We start from the raw sequence: 21,911 nt of genomic DNA, 5'->3' as shown, positions 1-21,911 counted from the left end.
GGGTTTCTGCTCCAAGTACTGGAGGGAAGAGTAGCACAAAGCCAGGCCAAAGGAGATGCAGGAGGACTGGGAGCTGGTGGAGCGGTAAAAGGACTTAACTAGGAGTGGTTGAACAGTGACGTGACTGGATACATAGTTCTGTCACCGTCCAAATACATTTTTCTCTTCTGCATTGAGCTATCAGCACGTCAGTTTAATATTAAGGAAAAGGATGTTTTCCCCTCTTCTTCTCAGTCAGCCTTTAATGAACAGCTTTTAGTAGTTTCTTCATTTTGTGTATGTCTTAACTTCTGATTATTTTCTTTGGGTTGTATTAGTCTTAGTTCTCAAATTTAGACAGTAAGCTCCTTGGAGTGGAAGAATGGAGATAGGCATTTCTGTTTCTTACTGCTTTTAATTGTGACCCTGCTAAATCACTTGAAAAGTTTGTAAAAGCAGTGACTGCTGGACCTTACCCTCAGAGTCCCTGATTTTAGTAGCTTGGGAGTAAGACTAGAGAATTTGCATTTCTAACAAGTTGCCTGGTGATGCTGCTCCTGCTGTCTGGGGAATCACACTTGGAGAACCACTGTCTTATAGATAGTGCTTGAGTTTTTTGTTTGTTTGTTTGTTTTGAGACAGGGTCTTGCTCTGTCATCCCTGCTGGAGTGCAGTGGTGCAGTTTTGACTCACTGCAACCTCCGCTTCCTGGGCTCAAGTGATCCTTCTACTTCAGCCTCCCAAGTAGCTAGGACTACAGGAGCACGACACCATGCCCAGCTAATTTTTGTATTTTATGTAGAGACAGGGTTTCACCATGTTGCCCAGGCTGGTCTCAAATTCCTGAGCTCAAGTGATCCGGCCGGGCACGTTGGCCTCCCTGCATGCTGGGATTACAGGCGTGAGCCACCACACCCGGCCTGTGTTTGGTAATTATTACAGATGGTTCACATGCAGCTAATCCAAAGCCAAATTTATTGCTTTTATTTATTATTCTCCCCATTCTGAACATTTTCTTCCTAATCCTTCTCTTGAGTCAATTAATGGCATCACTATTTACCAACCTAGCTAAAAAATCTTGTTTTCATTCTTGATTTCTGTTTCATCTCCCTTGCTACCTACAACTTGACCAAGTCCTATTTCTTCCATCTCAGAAAAGCCTTTTGAATTTTACCTTTTCTACTCCTATTTTCCAGGCACTTATTTTCTTTTACTTAAACCTTTGTAATATACTCTTAGTTCTTGTCCCTGTCTCTAGTTTCTCTACCCTTCAGGTTGTTCACACAGCTACCTGCATGATCTTTCTAAAGCACAGATCTGACAACGATAACTTTTTGGATATACAGTCTGTCTTCCCCACCACATGATGAAATCCAGAATAGTGGGCTTAGCAGTCAAGATTCCTTACCCTCTGGTGCCTTCCTATGTATCCAGTATCACTGTTCATCACACACCCAGTGCTCTGGCTACATTCAACTTATTGTAAAGCAAACCACAGGCTTGCACATTTGTAGTTCCTTCTTCCTGGAATGCCCTTTCACTTAGAATACTATTCGGCCTTATTAGTCAGGTGTGGTGGTGTGTGCCTGTAGTCTCAATAACTTTGAAGGCTGAGGGAGGAGAATTGCTTGAACTTGGGAGGCAGAGGTTGTAGTGAGCCGAGATCGTACCATTGCACCCCAGCCTGGGTGATGGAGTAACACTCTGTCTCAATAAAAAACAAACAAAAAAGGATCCTATGTATCCTTTAAGACCCAGCCCAAACATCACTGTGGTAAGGCCCTATCAGACTCCTCCAGCAGATTGAGTTGTTCTTTCCTGTGTTCTCACAGCACTCAGTTTTTACTCTCTAATGTAGCAGCTGTCCCATTATGTAGCAGTTTACTTACCTTTTCATCTGTTCTAACCCTGAGCTTGTTAGGGAAAAGGACTAGACTTGATTTCTTTCATGTAGCCCTAGAGCAGTTGCTGAATGAGCATGAGAAGATCCCATTTGAAATCTGTAGTGCATGAAGAGCATCCATCCTGTAGCTATGTGAGACCTCAGGCTGATTTGGTATATTTAGTCTCTAGTTCTAAAATCTTTAGATCCTCCTGAATTAATAGAGTAATAACCTTCAGATAAAGAGAAACCTTGGAGAATATCNACTTTCAAAATAATTTGAAACCCAGGACTTGGCATACTAAGTGTAGGCTTACTGGAGCCCAGGAGTTCAAGACCACCTGGGTAACGTGGCAAAACACTGCCTCTACAAAAAAAAATAAAACTATTAGCCAGGCATGGTGGCTGAGTGGTGGGAATATTGCTTGAGCTCAGGAAGTCAAGGCTGCAGTGAGCTGTGATCCACCACTGTACTCCAGCCTGACAGACCCTGTCTTCTAAAAAAAAGGGGGGGGGGGGGAAGCTTAGTGATGACTCTGCCACTTACTACCTTTTTGTTGGAATAAGTCAGGATTTCTTTTTTTTTTTTTTTTTGAGACAGAGTTTCGCTCTTGTTGCCGGGGCTGGAGTGCAATTGCACCATCTCGGCTCACTGCAACGTCTGCTTCCCGAGTTCAAGCAATTCTCCTGCCTCAGCTTCCGGAGTAGCTGGAATTACAGGCATGCACCACCATGCCTGGATAATATTTTTTGTATTTTCAGTAGAGATGGGGTTTCTCCATGTTGGTCAGGCCGATCTCAAACTCCCAACCTCAGGTGATCCGACCGCCTCAGCCTCCCAAAGTGCTGGGATTACGGGCATGAGCCACCGCGCCCGGCCGGGATTTCTTAATGTTATTTGATTTCCCTCTCCCTGCCAAGTCTCATTAAGTAACTCTTACAGATCTTACCTCTAAGGTAGATTTTCATCTGTCGTCTTTCCATTCCCACTGTGTTACTTATTATTTATTTATTTATTTATTTATTTATTTATTTATTTATTTATTTTATGAGACAGGGTTTCCCTCTGTTGCCTAGTCCAAGCAATTCTTGTGCCTCAGCCTCCCGAGTAGCTGGGATTACAGGTCAGCGCCACCACACCTAGCTACCCACTGTGTTACCTCTAGTCCTCTAATTGTAGTTGTCTCTTGGTCAGTTTCCGTGTCTCCTGTTCTGTACTTCTCCCTAATCCAACCTAGAAATTGCCTCTCAAGTTTTGTTTTGTTTTGTTTTCTGTTATTTTGAGATGGCATCTTGCTCTGTTGCCCAGGCTGGAGTGCAGTGGTGTGATCTTGGCTCACTGCAACCTTCATCTGCCTGGTTCAAGTGATTCTCGTGTCTCAGCCTCCTGAGTAGCCGGGATTACAGGTGTCTGCTGCCACTCCTGGCAAATTTTGTATGTTTAATAGAGACAGGGTTTGCCATGTTGGCCAGGCTGGTCTCGAACTCCTAACCTCAGGTGATCCACCCGCCTACGCCTCCCAAAGTGCTGGGATTACAGGCGTGAGCGATCATGTCTGGCCAATTTTTTTTTTTGTTTTTTTTGTTTTTTTGTTTTGAGATGGAGTCTGGCTCTGTTTCCCATTCTGCAGTGCAGTGGTGCAATCTTGATTCACTGTAAGCTCCACCTCCCGGGTTCACGCCATTCTCCTGCCTCAGCCTCCCGAGTAGCTGGGACTACAGGCGCCCGTCACCACGCCCAGCTAATTTTTTTGTATTTTAGTAGAGATGGGGTTTCACCGTGTTAACCAGTCTCGATCTCCTGACCTCGTGATCTGCCCGCCTCGGCCTCCCAAAGTGCTGGGATTACAGGCGTGAGCCACTGTGCCTGGCCAGAATTTTAAATTTTAATAGATTTATGTAAACACCTTCACAATCAGAATACAGAAGTGTCATCACCCAAAAAACTTTCTTGTGCTAATCCTTTATAGTCACATCCTTTCCTACCCTAGGTCCTAAATGGAGTCATACAGTGTGTAAACTTTTAAGATGGCTGCTATGGTCTGAATCTTTGTGTGCCCCGAATTCATATGTTGAAATTCTAAACTGCAAGGTGATGCTACTAGGAGGTGGAGCCTTTGGGAGGTGAGTAGTTCATGAAAGTGGAGCCCCATCACTGAGGCTTATAAGTGCCCTTATAGGAGACCTCAGAGAGTCTAGCCCGTCTTCCCCTCCCACCTTGTAAGGACACAGGGAGAAGGTACCTTCAGTGAACCACGAGACACCAACATCTGTTGACTTCTTGATCTTGAACTTGCCAGCTTCCTGAACTGTGAGAAATAAATTTCTGTTTTTTGTGACCTACCCAATTTATGGTATTTTGTTCCTGCAGCCAGAAGGAACTAAGATGCTGGCTTCTATCAGCATGAAGCCTTTGAGATTCATCAAAGTTGTTGGGTGTACTGATACCTGTTGTTGTTTTCCTGAGTAGCATTCTGTTGTATGGATGTACCATAGTTTGTTTATTCATTCTCCCATTGAAGGATATTTTAGTGGTCATTTTTTGTCATCACAGATAATGCTACTATAACTGTTTGTGTATAGAATTTTGCAAATAGCAGTTTTATTTCTCTAGAGGAAATACCCAGGAGAGGGATTGCATGGTTGGATGGTCATTGTATGTATACATTCTTGAGAAACTTATATAAAAGTGTTTTCTTTAGTGTCTGTACTGTTTTGTATTCCAGTAGGAATGTATGAGGGTTGTAGTTGCTCTGCATCCCTGCTGTCACTTGGTATTGTCAGTATTTATTTTTTTTCTGAGGTGGAGTCTCATTCTGTCACCCAGGCTGGAGTGCAGTGGTGTGATATTGGCTTGCTGCAACTTCCACCTCCCAGGCTCAAGTGATCTTCCCGCCTCAGCCTACTGAGTAGCTGGGACCACAGCCATGCACCACCATCCCTGCTTAATTTTTTTTGTATTTTTTTGATAGAGACCGAATTTTGCCATGTTGCCCAGGCTGTGTCAGTATTTTTTGTTTTAGCCATTCTAATGGTTTGAGTGATATCTCATGGTGGTTTTAATTTGCATTTCTCTAATGACTGAACAATGTTGAAGAAGTATTCATATGCTTATTTGCCACCACTTCAAAACTGAATTTTTTTTTATAGTAGTCATCCTAATGGGTACGAAGAGATATTTCATTGTGGTTTTGATTTGCATATCCCTGATTAGTGATGTTGAGCACTTTTCACATGTTTATTGGCTGTTGGTATGTCTTTGGAGAATTGTCTATTGAAGTCCTTTTCCCATTCGTTAACCAGATTATGTTGGTTTTTTTTGTTATTGAGTGGTAAGAGTTCCTTTATATTCTGGATATTAACCCCTTATTAGATATGTGGTTTGCAGATATGTTCTCCCTTTCTGTGTGTTGTTCCTTTTACTCTGTCATTTGGTTCCTGTGTTGTGCAGACATTTTCAAGTTTGATGGAATTAATGTATTTGTCTGATTTTGCTTTTGTTGCCTGTGCTTTTGGTGTCATATCCTAGAAGTCCTTGCAAAATCCAGTGTCGGGAAGCTTTTCCCCTAAGTTTTCTTCTAGGAATTTTCTAGTTTCAAGCCCATACATTTAGGTCTTTAATCGAATGTTAGCTCTTTCTTAATGGGTTCTTTGTATTTTGGGCAGGGAATAAGTCTTTCTTTAATGTAACTGTGGCAGGAATATGCTATATATAACTTTTTTCTTCTTCTTCCTTTCTCCCCTCTTTCCCTCCCTCCTTCATTCCCTTCTTCCCTCTTACGGCTTGAAGATAATGGAATCACTCACTTTTGATCATAATTGGTAAGATTTTAGTTAGTAGAATGATAATCCATTTTCAACAGCACTTTGTTGTTTGTTCATTGGTTAGCAGGAAGAAGATGAGCCTGAAGTCTGAACGCCGAGGAATTCATGTGGATCAGTCGGACCTCCTGTGCAAGAAAGGATGTGGTTACTACGGCAACCCAGCCTGGCAGGGTTTCTGCTCCAAGTGCTGGAGGGAAGAGTACCACAAGGCCAGACAGAAGCAGATTCAGGAGGACTGGGAGCTGGCGGAGCGGTAAAAGAACTTAACTAGGGGTGATTGAACAGTGACGTGACTGGATACATAGTTCTGTCACCGTCCAAATACATTTTTTCACTTCTGCTTTAAGCTATCAGCACGTCAGTTTAATATTAAGGAAGAGGATGTTTTCCCCTCTTCTCAGTTAACTTTTAATGAACAGCTTTCAGTAGTTTCTTCATTTTGTGTTTGTCTTAACTTCTGATTATTTTCTTTGGTTGTGTTAGTTTTAGTTCTCAAATTTAGACAATAAGCTCCTTAGAGTGGAAGAATGGAGATAGGCATATTTCCTGGTGAAGATTAAATGAGCTAATAAATATGTACCCAGTGCAGGGCTTGCAAATGGCACTCATCAAGCATTATTTCCCTCATTCTTTTAATATAATATATTCAGCATTGCATCTAGCTCAGTGATAAAACACAGTAGTAGAAATCTGTTGACTTGTATATAGTCATTGCATTGTAGAAATTTAACTTTTCTTTAAAAATTAGGTCAAAGGCAGTTGGTATTATCCGGAAAAATAATGATGTTAAAAATTAAACGATGGGCCGGGTGCAGTGACTCACGCCTGTAATCCTAGCACTTTGGGAGGCTGAGGCAGGAGGATCACCTGAGGTTAGGAGTTCGAGACCAGCCTGACCAACATGGTGAAACCTAGTCTCTACTAAAAATATTTAAAAAGTTAGTTGGGTATGGTGGTGCACATTTGTTATCCCAGCTACTCAGGAGGCTGAGGCAGGAGAATTGCTTGAACCCAGGTATTGGAGGTTGCAGTGAACTGAGATCGTGCCACTGCACTCCAGCCTGGGAGACAGAGTGAGACTCTGTCTCAAAAAATAAATAAATAAATAAATGATGGGATGGCTAGTGAGCATAGTAACTAATAAAATGCTCTTTGCCACAGCATTCTAGAAATTCTAAAACTGCTTCAACAGAAGAGAGTCAGATGGAATTCTTCCAACTCCTCTAGCTAGTTTTTTGTTTTTTCATCCAGTCAGCCAATATTTGTTGAGTGACTACTTTGCTGACATCTGTGGTGAACGCAGAGAATTAGAAATCACACATTGCTTTCAGTGACTGTGGTCAATCAAAGAGAGAAAATTTTAGCCCAGAACATGAATGATCTCCTCAGGGTTTCCCCTGCATGCCTGATGCTGTCAGTAGCAGATCCTGTTTCAAAAACAGAGTAGAGGCCACTAGGCACGAACTCCCTCAGCTTCATCCCCTCACCACATAAAAATGTACTAATACCTTTATATTAACTTCTTGTCTGTCCCAAAGAAAGAGGTGTCCTGATTCCATCCTCAGGCTTAGCACCTCCACCTGTGATTTTCGTTCTATTTCTTACTGCTTTTAATTGTGACCCTGCTAAATCACTTGGAAAGTTTGTAAAAGCAGTGATTGCTGGACCTTACCCTCAGAGTCTCTGATTTTAGTAGCTTGGGAGTAAGACCAGAGAATTTGCATTTCTAACAAGTTGCCTGGTGATGCTTCTGCTGCTGTCTGGGAAATCACACTTGGAAAATCATTGTCTTTTAGATAGTGCTTGTGTTGTTTTTGTTTGTTTGTTTGTTTTGAGACAGGGTCTTGCTCTATCACCCTGGCTGGAGTGCAGTGGTGTAGTCTTGACTCACTGCAACCTCAGCTTCCTGGGCTCAAGTGATCCTCCTGCTTCAGCCTCCCAAGTAGCTAGGACTACAGAAGTATGCCACCACACCCAGCTCATTTTTATATTTTATGTACGGACAGGGTTTCACCATGTTGCCCAGGCTAGTCTCAAACTCCTGAGCTCAAGTCATCTGGCCACCTTAGCCTCCCCACACTGGGATTACAGGCGTGAGCCACTGCACCTGACCTGTGTTTGGGAATTAATACAGGTGGTTCACATGCAGCTAATCCAAAGCCAATTTTATTGCTTTTATTTATTATTCTTCCCATTCTGAACATTTTCCTCCTAACCGTTCTGATTCAATTAATGGCATCACTATTTACCAAGTTAGCTAAAAAATCTTGGTTTCATTCTTCTTCATCTCCCTTGCTACCTACAACTTGACCAAGTTTTGTTTCTTCCAACTCAGGAAATTCTTTTGAGTTTTACCTTTTCTACTCCTATTTTCCAGGTACTTATTTTCTTTTACTTAAACCTTTGTAATATACTCTTACTTCTTGTCCCTGTCTCTAGTTTCTCTACCCTTCAGGTTGTTCACACAGCTACCTGCATGATCTTTCTAAAGCACAGATCTGACAACGATAACTTCTTGGATTTACAGTCTTTCTTGCTTCCCCACCACATGATGAAATCCAGAATAGTGGGCTTAGCAATCAAGATTCCTTACCCTCTGGTGCCTTCCTGTGTATCCAGTATCACCATTCATTACACACCCAGTGCTCTGGCTACATTCAGCTTGTTGTGAAGCAAACCACAGGCTTGCACATTTGTAGTTCCTTCTTCTTGGAATATCCTTTCACTTAGAATACTATTCAGCCTTATTAGTCAGGCGTGGTGATGTGCACCTGTAGTCTCAGTAACTTGGAAGACTGAGGCTTGAGAATCGCCTGAACTCAGGAGGCAGAGGTTGTAATGAGCCGAGATCGTACCATCTCACCCCAGCCTGGGTGATGGAGTGACACTGTCTCAAAAACAACCCCAAAAAAAGGATCCTATTTATCCTTTAAGACCCAGCTCAAACATCACTGTTGTAAGGCCTCGTCAGACTCCCCCAGCAGATTGAGTTATTCTTTCCTGTGTTCTCACAGGACTCAATTTTTACTCTTTGCTGTAGCAGCTGTCCCATTATGCAGCAATTGTTTACTTACCTTTTTCTCTGTTCCAGCCTTGAGCTTGTTAGGGAAAAGGACTAGACTTGATTTCTTTCATGTAGCCCTAGAGCAGTTGCTGAATGAGCATGAGAAGATCCCATTTGAAATCTGTAGTGCATGAAGAGCATCCATCCTGTAGCTATGTGAGACCTCAGGCTGATTTGGTATATTTAGTCTCTAGTTCTAAAATCTTTAGATCCTCCTGAATTAATAGAGTAATAACCTTCAGATAAAGAGAAACCTTGGAGAATATCTAGATCATTCTAATCCTTTCTTGAATTGCAGACTCCAGCGGGAGGAAGAAGAGGCCTTTGCCAGCAGTCAGAGCAGCCAAGGGGCCCAATCCCTCACATTCTCCAAGTTTGAAGAAAAGAAAACCAACGAGAAGACCCGCAAGGTTACCACAGTGAAGAAATTCTTCAGTGCATCTTCCAGGGTCGGATCAAAGAAGGGTAATGTTCTGATACTCTTTTTTTCTTCTCTGCCTGAGTGAGACACAGAGTAGATCCACAATGCTCACAGGCTCAGCTTTGTAATTTCTGTCAACTTTTGAGAACATCAGCTCAGATCTGAGACTGAAATTGGGTTTGAGGGTCAGACAATATATGAAACCAATACTCTCTTTGGTTGAAAGACATTGTGTTTTAGAGAAATGTGTTTATAGGAGGAATAAAGAGAATTGAAATAGGTAGTTTTGTTTATGAAATTCATCCCCATCCAAATGACTTTATCTCTTTGGATGTTTTATTTTTTGTGTCTTTATTTGTGGATCCTGGTTTGTTCTGTGGTGTAATACCCTCGCTGTTCGCAGCTTGTTAGAAATGGTGATTTCTAGGCTTGAAAGTCATCTGAGAGAGATTTTCTGCTCGAGAGCTTATTTGAGAGACAACTTGTGTCTTGAGAAAGTGTATTGAGAGAATATAGGAAAAGGCCCACGTTGGGCTCCTGGGGGGATGAGAGTGAGCCCTAGTAGCTATTTTCCAGTGCATGGATTTGTATGTAGGTGATCATATTCACCCTGCTTCTTAAAATGCCATGTAACCATCGAGAGGATTGTCACTTAAGTCACGGTTGTTCTACGATTGAGCAGCCTAGCCAGTTGAAGTGGCCCAACATGAAGCAGGAAAGGATCTTTGTTGTCAGGCCTCAGTCTCTGAAAATGTATGCTGTTACTCAGAGTTATGCAGTCAATGTGAAATAATGAGGGAGACTGGGAACCACCACTGATGCTGTCAGAAGACCTGTTCTCTGGGAGCCCCTCACCTGCTCCCCAGTTCCTACCCTGGGGTAATTGTAATGAGGTCTTCTCTCCTGGAGGCAACGGAAGGAATAATAAGACAGTGTTACCCCTTAAGATCCTTGCCGGTCTTCTAGGTTTTGTGACTTTTGCTGTTTCTTTTTGTTGTATTATAAGGAAATAAAAGGAAATATTGCATAGAACCAAAATACACTTCTCTGTAAGACATGGATTGGATACCAGGTGCAGTGGCTCACACCTATATAATCTCAGCACTTTGGGAGGCCACTTGAGAGGCCATGACGGATGGATCACCTGAGCTTGGGAGTTTGAGACCAGCCCGGGCAACATGGTGAAACCCTGTCTCTAGAAAAAATACAAAATGAGTCGTTTCTTGGTTGGCTGCCAGTTGTAGCAATTTTGTCTCTACTATAAAGGGGAAAAAAATTAGTACCTGCCAGAGATTAAGAATGTAAATAAGCTCATGATTTATTTATTAGGAGGTGGGATAGCCAGGTAGTTAGTAAGGTGACTTTGGAGTCACTCCTGGTTTGAGTCCTAGCTTTGTCATTTACCAGCTTTGTGACCCTGGGAGGACTAACGACTCCAAGTCTTGTCCACAGTGAGGGACAGTAATACCTACCAGAGGCATGTGATGAGGATTCAATGAGTTAATGCACGTAAAGAGCTTAGCACAGTGCCTGACACACACAGTAGATTTCCAGTAAGGGTTAGCTTTTTTAAAATGCAAGTTATTCTTCTGATAGAACAATCTTGCAGGGAGCGCAAGGCCATTGAAACCCTGTCTCCACTAAAATACAAAAAAAAAAAAAATTAGCCAGGTGTGGTGGCGAGCACCTGTAGTCCTGGCTACTCGGGAGGGTGAGGCAGGAGAATGGCACGAACCTGGGAGGTGGAACTTGCAGTGAGCCAGGATCGCATCACTGTACTCCAAAGCGAGACTCTGTCTCAAAAAAAAAAAAAAATCCTTCATTCCTATTTAGCTTAAAGTCTGTTTCCTGATGGTATGTAGTGAAATAGTAAGTATTTATCACAGATAAAATAGTAAGAAAATTATAAAATTATCAGCTCTAATAGCCTGATTTTGCAGATGACAATATGAAAGTCCATAAAGGTTAGCTAATTTACCCAAGGTTGCACAGTGAGTTTGTGTATGAGAACTCGGGTCTCCTAACTCCTGGGTCAATATTTTTCCATTATATTCCTTTATTCAATGTGTATACTTCAGAAACCTAGGTTATTTAATATATATAATCAATAGTAAATATATATAATTAAGTTTCTGTTACTTAAGTGCGTAATTGTCATTTATATTTGCTGACTCTCCTTGGTGGTTTTAAAAACCTGTGTCTCAAAAGTCTCTGTACAGTGTGTATTATACTATGGAAAGGAGATTTACAATTTAGTGCAGAGGCTGTACTTTAAAAAGAAACAATTCTGGAACTGGGTGCCGTGGCTTGTACCTACCTATAATCCCAGCTACTTGGAAGACTAAGGTAGGAGGATTACATGAGCACAGGAGTTAGTGGCTGCAGTGAGCTGTGATTGTGCCACTGTATTCCAGCCTGGGCAGCAGAGTGAGACACCATCTCTAAAAAAAGTAATTAATTTAAAAAAGAAACAATCCAGGTGACTTTTATTTTAAAAATATGTATGCAGAATGGTTTTTACCTTTGTTCTTGTCTCTCCCCGCCCCCCGTCTTTTGATAGTAGTTTTGTACTTTCAGTTTTTTGTTCTTTAGTTGCTTTTTGTCTGTAGAAAGCTTTTGGGGATAAAGACCATAAAGTATTTAAAAATCCATGTTAGAAAAGAAGATTCCATTGTATCTTTGTTTCACAGATCACTTAATATAACTTAGCCAGGTAAATTTTACATTTCACACTTTAGCCAGGTAAATTTTACATTTCACACTGATTACTTCTTTGGCCATTGTGTGTGGATAAGGTTAGCCTAAGTGCAGTTTTAATGTATTGGGTCTAGACTAGAAACAGATTTTTTGTATTCCGTATTCTTGATCTTCTTTAGTCTGTGATGCCCTTGCTCTTGGTATTTTACTTGTTTCTGTTAGCAGCATAAAGGAAAGCTTTTATGCCATACATAGGAGCTTGGTAGCAGACAAAATACAAATAACCTTCTAAGGAATTTGAAGAATATTTTCACATTCTTGTAGAGTTGGATACGCCTTCAGAGAAAGTACATGGAATATCTTGACTGTAAAGACTCAGTTAAAGTGTTTTAGTCTCCACAGTCAGGGTGAGTGAGCTGTATAGAGGAAGTCATAGTGGTTGTCCAAGCTGAGAGACTTGCTTATACATTCCAAAGTGCCCTTTTCTTTCAGAACTCCTATAATCTTGTCATCCCAAGTATCATCTTAGGTACCTCTTTCACGAACGGATCTGAAGACAGTGGTCCTACAAAGCATATCTTTTATTTTTTAGAGTTAAAATACCAATACCATCCAGACCTTAGATTCTAAATACTATTATTCATTAAAGTGAACCAGGGCTTCTTGGAGAAATGACTGATTCTGGGGCTGGGGCAGGGAAAAAAGGGCCCCTTCAATATTTTGGGGACATATCAGAAGATCCAGAAGCCAGCTTGGAGGGATTTCGACTGGTCAAGTGTGGGATAAATGTGAGTGTCAAAATAAATAAGGACAATGAGGCCGGGCACGGCGGCTCACGCCTGTAATCCTAGCACTTTTGGGAGGCCGAGGCAGGCAGATCACCTAAGGTCGGGAGTTCAAGACCAGCCTGGTCAACATGGCGCAACCCCGTCTCTACTAAAAATACCAAATTAGTCAGGTGTGGAGGTGCACGCCTGTAATCCCAGCTACTTGGGAGGCGGAGTTGGGAGAATTGCTTGAACCTGGGAGAGGCGGAGGTTGCACGAAGCGAGGCTCCCTCTTAAAAACAAAATAAAGTGAAGCAATCAATAAATAAGGACAATAAATAGAGTGTAACTGATTAAACAAAATCATAATCCATGTGTTAATTTAACTAGTAAAATAGAGAAATACGGCTGGCGCAGGGGCTCACGCCTGTAATCCCAGCGCTTTGGGAGGCCGAGGCGGGCAGATCACCTTAGGTTGGGAGTTCGAGACCAACCTGACCAACATGGAGAAACCCCGTCTCTACTAAAAAAATACAAAATTAGCTGGGCATGGTGGTGCATGCCTGTAATCCCAGCTACTTGGGAGGCTGAGGCAGGAGACTCACTTGAACCTAGGAGGCAGAGGTTGCGGTGAGCTGAGATCATGCCATTGCACTCCAGCCTGGGCAACAAGAGTGAGACTTCATGTCAAAAAAAAAAGTTGTAGTCATGTTAGTAGTAAAAATTGATTCAAGTAAAGTTTATCTGGGTGCTGAATCTGGGATGACGGGAGGGAGTTTCCCAGGGAACAAGTTATGAACATGATCTCAAATTAACTGCCTATGAATTATTTATTTATTTTTCTTTTTTTCCTTTTTTTGTGGAGACAGGAGTTGGGTCTCGCTGTGTTGCCTAGGCTGGTCTTGAACTCCTGACCTCAAGTGATCCCACCACTGCAGCCTCCAAGTGCTGGGAGTACAGGCATGAGTTACTATGCCCAACCAGATTATTTATTAATTATAAATGGAGAAATGGTAGCTATAAAATGGTGATGTAGGAGGCAAGGATAGATGTCATGTGCTTCCAGACACGACACTTTGAGAGCACAACATCATTTATGAAATATCTAAGCCGAAAATTTTTAACAACCTGAATCCAGTCATGAGGAAACAACTGGGAAACCCAATCTAAATGGCATTCAACAAGATATGTGGCCTGTGTTCTTCAAAAATGTCATGCGAGAGAAACAAAGGCTGGGAACATTGTGAACAGCTGAGAAAATTGGAATATGGATTTTCGATTGAGTAAAAGTATTGTATCAATGTAAATTTTCCTGAATTTGGTAACTATCCTATAAGGTACATAAAACAATGGCTTAATCCGTTTGCATTACTACAAAGTAATCCTGAGGCTGGGTCACTTACAAAGGAAAGAGTTTCATTTGGCTCACGGTTCTGCAGGCTGTGGAAGAAGCATGGAGACAAGCCAGGTGCAGTAGCTCACGCCTGTAATCCCAACACTTTCAGAGGCTGAGATGGGCAGATCACTTGAGGCCAGGAGTTCGAGACCAGCCTGGCCAACATGGCGAAACCTGTCTCTACTGAAAATACAAAAATTGGCCAGGCACGGTGGCCTGTGCCTGTAATTCCAGGTACTCGGGAGGCTGAGGCAGGAGTATCACTTGAACCTGGAAGGCAGCATTGCAGCGAACTGAGATTGTACCAATGTACTCCCACCTGGCCAGAAGAGTGTGAGACTCCTTCTTAAAAAAAAAAAAAAAAAAAGAGAAGGAGAGAGATTGGGCAATGGAAGGCTTGACAATCATGGTCTACTTGCTATACCTGAAACACAAGCTTTGTTTCTGTATTAAAAACATAAGGTGAAGCTGGGTCCACTGGCTCATGCTTGTAATCCCAGTGTTCTGGAGACTGAAATGAGGCAGGAGGATTGCTTGATCCCAAGTGTCGAAGAGCAGCCTGGGCAACATAGTGAGATCCCATCTCTTAAAAAAAAAAAATCAACCGAGCTAGTGCCTGTAGCCCTATCTATTGTGGAGGCTGAGGTGGGAGGATCATTTCAGTCTGGGAGGTTGAGGCAGCAGTGAACTGTGATTGTGCTACCGTACACCAGCCTGGGTGACAGAGTGAGACCCTGATTAAAACAAACAAACAAACAAAAAACAAACACAAGGTGACTTTTAAGTTGAAGAGCAAGCTGCACTTGGCATTTGAGCCCTAGCCAGAACTATAAACTGTAATGTGGGTGAGGTTGTTGTTTTCCATATTTCCTTCTTCTTCACTTCTTTCACCTTACACACTGAACCCCTATCGGCTGTTCAGACATAACTCACGTCCTCCCTGTGTATCGAACACCTGAACTGTCTCTGACTTTCCACTCTCTAATCCAAACTTCTGAACTCTTAGTAGGGGTTGATTTTTAGAAAACTTAGAGAAAAACAACCAAGTGTTGATTTTAGTAAGTTATATGATCATAACTAGCTAGTAGAATTGTCATTTATATTTTAAAAGGGGATTTTTTTTTAAGCAAATTGTCTCTTAGGATAAGTATGTGTGGGAGGGAAGCATGTTGTAAGCAAAACAATAAAGGAAATGAGTAGGGTTTTCATGTCTTTGGCCTACAGACCTCCAGAGTCAGAGGGATTGGTGTTCTTCTGAAGAGTCTTCAGTCCTCTCTTTGGCTTACTGAGGTAGTTGTAGCATCGTCAACAGCTCAGGCCTTGGATTTAAGCGCACAGACCTGGGTTCCAATTCCAGTCTTTACTGTATAAGTGACTGCAACGTTATTCAAGTTACTTAACATATTCAAGCCTCAGCTTCCTCATTTGTAAATATCATAAGTGTATAACCTGATAGACTCGTGAGGATTATACAAAATAGCATTGTAAAAGTACTTAGTGCTTAATAGGCATTATCTCTGTGTAAGTTACTACCATTATTATTTTGTCAGATGGAATATGTATTATGTTTTTATTGGGTTGAGTGTTCTACCAGAGCCAGATAGGTCAAGTTGGTTGATAGCATCATTTAAGTTTTCTGTCTTTACTGACGTTTTAAAAATCACCTCTCTGTCAATTACTAAGTGAGGAATACTGAAATCTCCAAATATCATTGTGAATTTGTTTCTCCTTTCAGTTCCGTCAAATTTTGTTTTATGTGTTTTGAAGCAGTGTTATTAGTATATACATATTTAGGATTGCTGTGTCTTCTTGAAGAATTAACCCCTTTTTTATGATGAGATACCCCTCTCTGTTCTTGGTAATATGGTTCATGTTCTTAAGTTTACTTTGTCTAACATTGGTATAACCATTAAGCTCTTTTTCATTGTTTCAGAGTATCATCTTCCTTTCATTAGTTTTTAACATATTTGTATCTTTATATTTATAGTAAATTTCTTACAGACAACAATGAAGTGGAGTCTTGTTTTTTAATCTAATCTGATAATCTTCTGACAATATTAATCAACCTGTTTATAGGCACTTATATTTAAGGTGATTTTTTTTTTTTTTTTTTTTTTGAGACAGAGTTTCGCTCTTGTTGGTTGCCCAGGCTGGAGTGCAATGGCATGATCTCGGCTCACCACAACCTCTGCTTCCCGGGTTCAAGCGATTCTCCTGCCTCAGCCTCCCAAGTAGCTGGAATTACAGGCATGCACCACCATGCCCTGCTAATTTTTTGTATTTTTAGTAGAGACGGGGTTTCTCCATGTTGGTCAGGCTGGTCTTGAACTCCTGACCTCAGATGATCTGCCCGCGTCAGCCTCCCAAAGTGCTGGGATTACAGGCGTGAGCCACCACGCCTGGCCTAATGTGGTTTTTGATAAGGGAGAGTTTACCCCTGCCATCTTGCTCTTTGTGTTTGTCTCATCTCGTCTTAGTTCCTTTTCTCCTCTTTTCTTGCTTGCTTTATGACCACACCTCTATCTCCACTATCAGCTTGTTAGCTATACCTCTTAGTTCTGTTTTGGTTGGTTTGGTTTTTGTTACTGGTTGTTCTGGGGTTTACAGAATACATCTTTAACTTACCTACCTTCAAATAGTATTATACCACTTTACAGAAAAAAGAAAAAAAATTAAAACAATAGTATTATACCACTTTACACATAAGAATCTTAAACAGGATTCTTAGATTTCTTCCTCCCGTCCTTTGTGCTTTGGTCCTGCATGTTGCTTGGTATTCTTTCTCTCATCTGAGGTAATTTCCTCATACGCATGTGCCCTAGTCAGCCACACTTAAGGGAACCCTCTGCAGATACCTGGAGCTTTTTCTGTGTAGCCCTCTCCCCTTCATAGCATTTGCATGATATTTTGCCATGCAGATTCTGGTCACATTGGCCTCCCTGAACTCCAGATGCTGTCTCCTCAATTCACCAAGTCAGCTAGGTTCTGTTTGAGTGGTCCCTCCCTGTGCCATGACTTTAAAACTCTCCCGGCAGTGAGCTGGAACACTCTAGGACAGACTGTGTTTGTTTCCCTTCTTTCAGGAGTTAATCTGCTGTTTGCCTGTCATCCAGTGTCTGAAAACCTTTTGTTCATATATTTGTCTGACCTTCCAATTTGTTAAGATAGTAGGGTAAACCTGATGCAATCAGAGTATTCCATCATGACTAGAAGCAGAATTATCAGACAGAGAAGGATTCACTTCCAAACACTAAAGAATTTTTTTCTAATCATACCAATGTCAGCACAATCTTTGGTTTTCCATTGAGATAAAAAATATTTTAGAAAAGATGTTGCCTTTTTTGTTTTGAATTAGATTGTGCCTGATTTATTTATGTGGCTCACGCCAGTAATCCCAGCACTTCGGGAGGCTGAGGCAGGTGGATCGCCTGAGGCCATGAGTTCGAGACCAGCCTGGCCAACATAGTGAAAACCCGTCTCTACTAAAAATACAAAAAATTAGCTGGGCATGGTGGCGGGCGCCTATAATCCCAGCTACTAGGGAGGCTGAGGCAGGAGAATCACTTGAACCTGGAAGGTGAAGGTTGCAGTTAGCCAAGATTGTACCATTGCACTCCAGCCTGAGCAACAGGAGCAAAACACTCTGTCTCAAAAAAAAAAAAAAAGTCTGATACTGATATATGGACTTAAAGCTTTGTACCTGAATGAGGACAAAAAATACACAATTTAAGACATGGCTATATCTTCATTCCCATGATCTTTCCCGGAATAAGCAGAGATAAGTGTCCTCCTGTACGTTACAATGACTCCACTGTTCTAAACTGTGTATTTATGCAAGGCGTAATTTGCCCTGCTGTGTACTTACTGTTAGAAGAACAGAAGTATGTATCCAAAACAGAGCAACTTTAACCAGCAAATAGACTTTAATTATTGTGAGAACTTCAGCAGGGGTAGCAACCCAGGACCCAATTTTAAAATTAGAAGCACTGAGGATGAGAAGTGAGGCAGTGGAAGTAGCTCTTAGCTCTCAGAATCTATGTCATAAGGAAAAAAAGTAGATATAAGATGTATTTGATAATTATATTGAAGGAATAAAAAAATTAAAAATGTGTCGTAGAAGCATATAGTAATAGGCGAGGGGAAACTTAAATCGTCATCCCGGGGCAGCCATGGTGGCTCCATCCGTGAGGCTGGTGTCACGCAGTCTCCCGGTGTTGGCAGTGTCTCCAGGCCTTCTCCTCAGTTCTGCACACAACTACAAAACAAAAGAACAGTTGCCAGCACTTGGAAGAGGACGTGGATCCAAACCAAATGGGGGACAGATACTCCCTACAGACAAGATACTCATGGAAGAAGTCAAGTTAGAAGAGCAGCTGAAGGAGGCTGTGGAAGAAGATAAGCAAGCATTGGCAGATACTGAGGGCTCGCAGCAAAGCAGCCAAAAATTGGTGGAGGAAGCAAATATGTATAGCATTCAGGGCTTCTGCAAGGACTTGTTAGGGGTGGCAGATGTTTTGAAGAAGGCAACACTGTGTGTTCCAGAAGAAGAAATTAAAGACAATAACCCTTACCTGAAGAACCTCTGTGAGACTCTCACAGTGAGTGAAGTCCAGATTCAGGAAGTGTTCAGCAAGCACTGCCAAGCTGAACCCTGTCAGTGCCAAGTTCCACCCTTATGAGCATGCGGTCTTTTATTCATCTTTGTTCACATCCGACAGGCAATGTGCCAGTGTTGTAACAAGCTTTGAGGGAGGCATATCTCACACATGAAAACCCAGCGTGAAAACCCAGCCGTCACACTTACGAATCACAGGAAGATCTAGCATGAGGTCTTGTTCCACATGCTGGTTTAGGGGAAAGAGCTGAGCCCAGTGGTTCTGGTTACTAAAGTGAGGTTCAAGCTGCATGGGCAGCCCCTTAGACCCGCCCTTGTTGGTGTGGTGAAGGAGGCTTAGCTGCCTCTTACAAGACTTTTTTTTTTCTTTAAATCACTTGCCATAATTCATGAAAAGCTGTTTCACCTTTTCTCATCTATGAATACTTTTGACTTTCCCCAAGGTTGGAAAGCAGAAGTAACCAGTGGGTAAACAGCCCAGTAAGCTGTTCTCACAGTTACATTAATGAACTCGTATTCAGGAGTGTTCTCTGATTTTTAGTACCACATGTTTAATCATTCCACTTACTTAGTAAAAAAAGGCCAGTAGGAAACTACTAGAGTTTCATGAATCACACTGTATCTGCTCAGACTCTAGTGACATCAAAGTATTTTAAATGAACAAAATGTCTTTGGGAATTCTGCTTTTTGGCAATCTGGACACTCCTGTCTGCCCTGTGTGTCTCTTGTGCAGCTTGTAGCATGGGAGTTACTGGATTTCTTAGCCCACTACACATTTCATTCAATAAAGGGAAAGCTAGGGTCGAAACATTTCTTATGCTAAAAATAATTTTATGATGCCCTTTGTGAAGAACATGAGTTCCTCAGACACTGTCTAGCTGCTAAAAATGACAGATTTCTGGTTTTTGATTGGTTTGTTTTTGGAGATGCAAAATGAGCATATGTACCTTAACAGTTCCCACCACCTTTATTTAGCCAGTAATTGAATTTGAGAAAATCAGTTAGTTTTGCCCTGTTTTCTTCATCTAAATGTGGAAATGTTTAAATCTGTGTTCTACTAGTTACTAATGACCTCAAGATATATTCCCTGGTGAGATGGACTTTCTCAGAATGTGAGGACTGCATGCTTGGCACACTTTAAATGTTAGTGTTTCATTTTTCAAGAGGATTAAAGCCCTCATATGTTTATTTTCCTTTAAAAAAACTACTTAAGGCAGCACAAATTGGTTAAAAAAAAATGGACATCAAAACTAAAACCTAAATAGTTTAAACAATTAACAGCAGTACAGACAAAACTTAATGAACCCAGAAAATAGACTGTGGCGATTCCCATTGTAATCACGGGAGTTCCAGATGAAATACACAGAAAACATGGTCAAGGAAAATAGTCAGAGGTTTTCAAAGTGGAAACAAAGATCTCAGACCGTTAAGAAAGTGTACAGAGTGCCTCTCAGCGTAATAGTCAAAGACACCCACTTGTCAACGTTTTAATCACAAATAAATTTATTTTAGAAAAATAAAACGACAGCTTTACTCAGATGTTATAGAAAAGATGATCCCTTACAGTGGTTAGAGAGTACTTGAGGAAAAGGGTTTACTTTCACTGCTCTGTTATCTTTTTTTCTTGGAAAACTATGACAAACCTGTTGGAGTTTTGTAGAACCTAAAAGAACTTACCAACACAAACCTGCTCTCACTTTGCTCCATTGGCAAACGCTGAGGGGGGCCTGAGAGTTACCTTATTTGCAGGCTAACAAATTAACCTTAACCTGCCACGGTTTCACAGATACTGGCCAAAGACATGAGTCTCCTGGGTCAGAGACAAAGGCCAGTTTCTTACAGCAGCAGCAGTAGCCAGAGCATTTGCATTTGTGCTTATCCCCTGAGTATCTGTTCCTATGGGATAATACAGAGAAGACCAGGGAAAGCCTGTGCATGCAGTGAGTTGTATTAGAGGAGAGGAACCTTGGGCTTAGGGATCCTTATTACACAGTAAGCGGTCTAGCCTTTTCTCTTGAAGGAGGTACTGTCTCTGTCTCCTAAAGCTGTTTGCTATACAGAAATCCTTGAAAAGGTGTTGCAACACAAAGGCAGTCATTGTGTTTGCTCACAGATGGGTAGAAAGAGATCTATGGAGAATTGTCTTCACCATCTTATAAAGGGAGGAATGGTAATAAATGGCCACATTCATTCAGTCAACCCATACGGAGCACTAACCACGTGCCTGGCCCTGTTCTAGGCGTCAGGATATGGTGGTGAACGGTGCCCTCGTGGAGCTAACATTTTAGTGGGGGAAATGGACAACAAGCAGATCTGTAACATAGTGTAAGTCCTACAAGAATGGAAAGCGGGACAAGAGACAGAGTGGCAGGGGAGTTCTTTTACATTATGAAATAAATACTTTACTGGAGTAGAAACTGTGGTAGAAATAGAAAAGGAGTTTTCTGCATTGTATTGTAAAATTACAGGGGTTGTGCGGAGCTGGGGGAGGAGAACGTGATCCCTTGACACCAGTAAGACAGGCCGCTTGAGCCTCTAAAAGGAGCTCAGAGAGTTTCTAGTTGGAAGCAAGCACTACAGGTTGAGTATCCCTTATCCGAAAGCCTTGGGACCAGAAGTGTTTCAGATTTTTGTGGTTTTCCCAGATTTTGGAATATTTACACATATATAAGATAATTTGGGACTGGGACCCAAGTCCAAACACAGAATTCATTTGTTGTATCTATACCTTACATACATAGCCTGAAAGTAATTTTATATCACATTTTAAGCAGTTTTGTGCATGTAACAGTTTTGGCTGCTTTTTGACTACAGCCCATCACATGAGGCCAGGTGTGGAATTTCCCACTTGTGGTGTCATGTAGCCACTGAAAAATTTGGGATTTTAGAGTATTTCAGATTTTTGATTTTTGGGTTAGGAATGCTCAAACCTATAATAATAATCACAACAATGAATATGGTTTGTTCTAAGTTAAATGCTAAAATTTGGTGCAAATGAAAGATGTAAAACCATGTGTAAACTACCTAAGAAGATTAAATGAATGGATAAGCTTTTGCAGAAAATACATGAACTAAAAGGACAGATTTGGGCATGTAGTGTGTACCTGTAGTCCTCACTACCCAGGAGGAGGCTGAGGCAGGAGGATTGCTTGAGCCCAGTAATGTGAGGCTGTGGTGAGCTATAATTAAGTCTGTGAATAGCTACTATACTCCATCCTGGGCAATGTAGTGAAATGCCATTTCTTTTTTTTTTTTTTTTTTTTTT

At 41.5% G+C, this 21,911-nt stretch overlaps 1 protein-coding gene across 1 annotated transcript in view; it reads left to right on the top strand.

Moving 5' to 3' along the window:
• Positions 1–2,966: 2,966 nt before the first annotated feature.
• LOC108543837 (rab5 GDP/GTP exchange factor-like) overlaps positions 2,967–21,911 on the top strand; it is a 35,994-nt gene continuing 17,049 nt past the window's right edge. The window contains 3 exon segments of the mRNA XM_017894644.1: positions 2,967–2,985; positions 5,751–5,939; positions 9,049–9,215. Coding sequence (XP_017750133.1) covers positions 5,761–5,939; positions 9,049–9,215 — 346 coding nt within the window. The 5' untranslated portion in view covers positions 2,967–2,985; positions 5,751–5,760.

This window comes from Rhinopithecus bieti, unplaced genomic scaffold (genome assembly GCF_001698545.2).
Source record: "Rhinopithecus bieti isolate Rb0 unplaced genomic scaffold, ASM169854v2 scaffold_24996, whole genome shotgun sequence".
NCBI lineage: Eukaryota > Metazoa > Chordata > Mammalia > Primates > Cercopithecidae > Rhinopithecus > Rhinopithecus bieti.
Note: the sequence above shows the minus strand (reverse complement) of the source record. Positions and strands in the feature narration are given on the sequence as shown.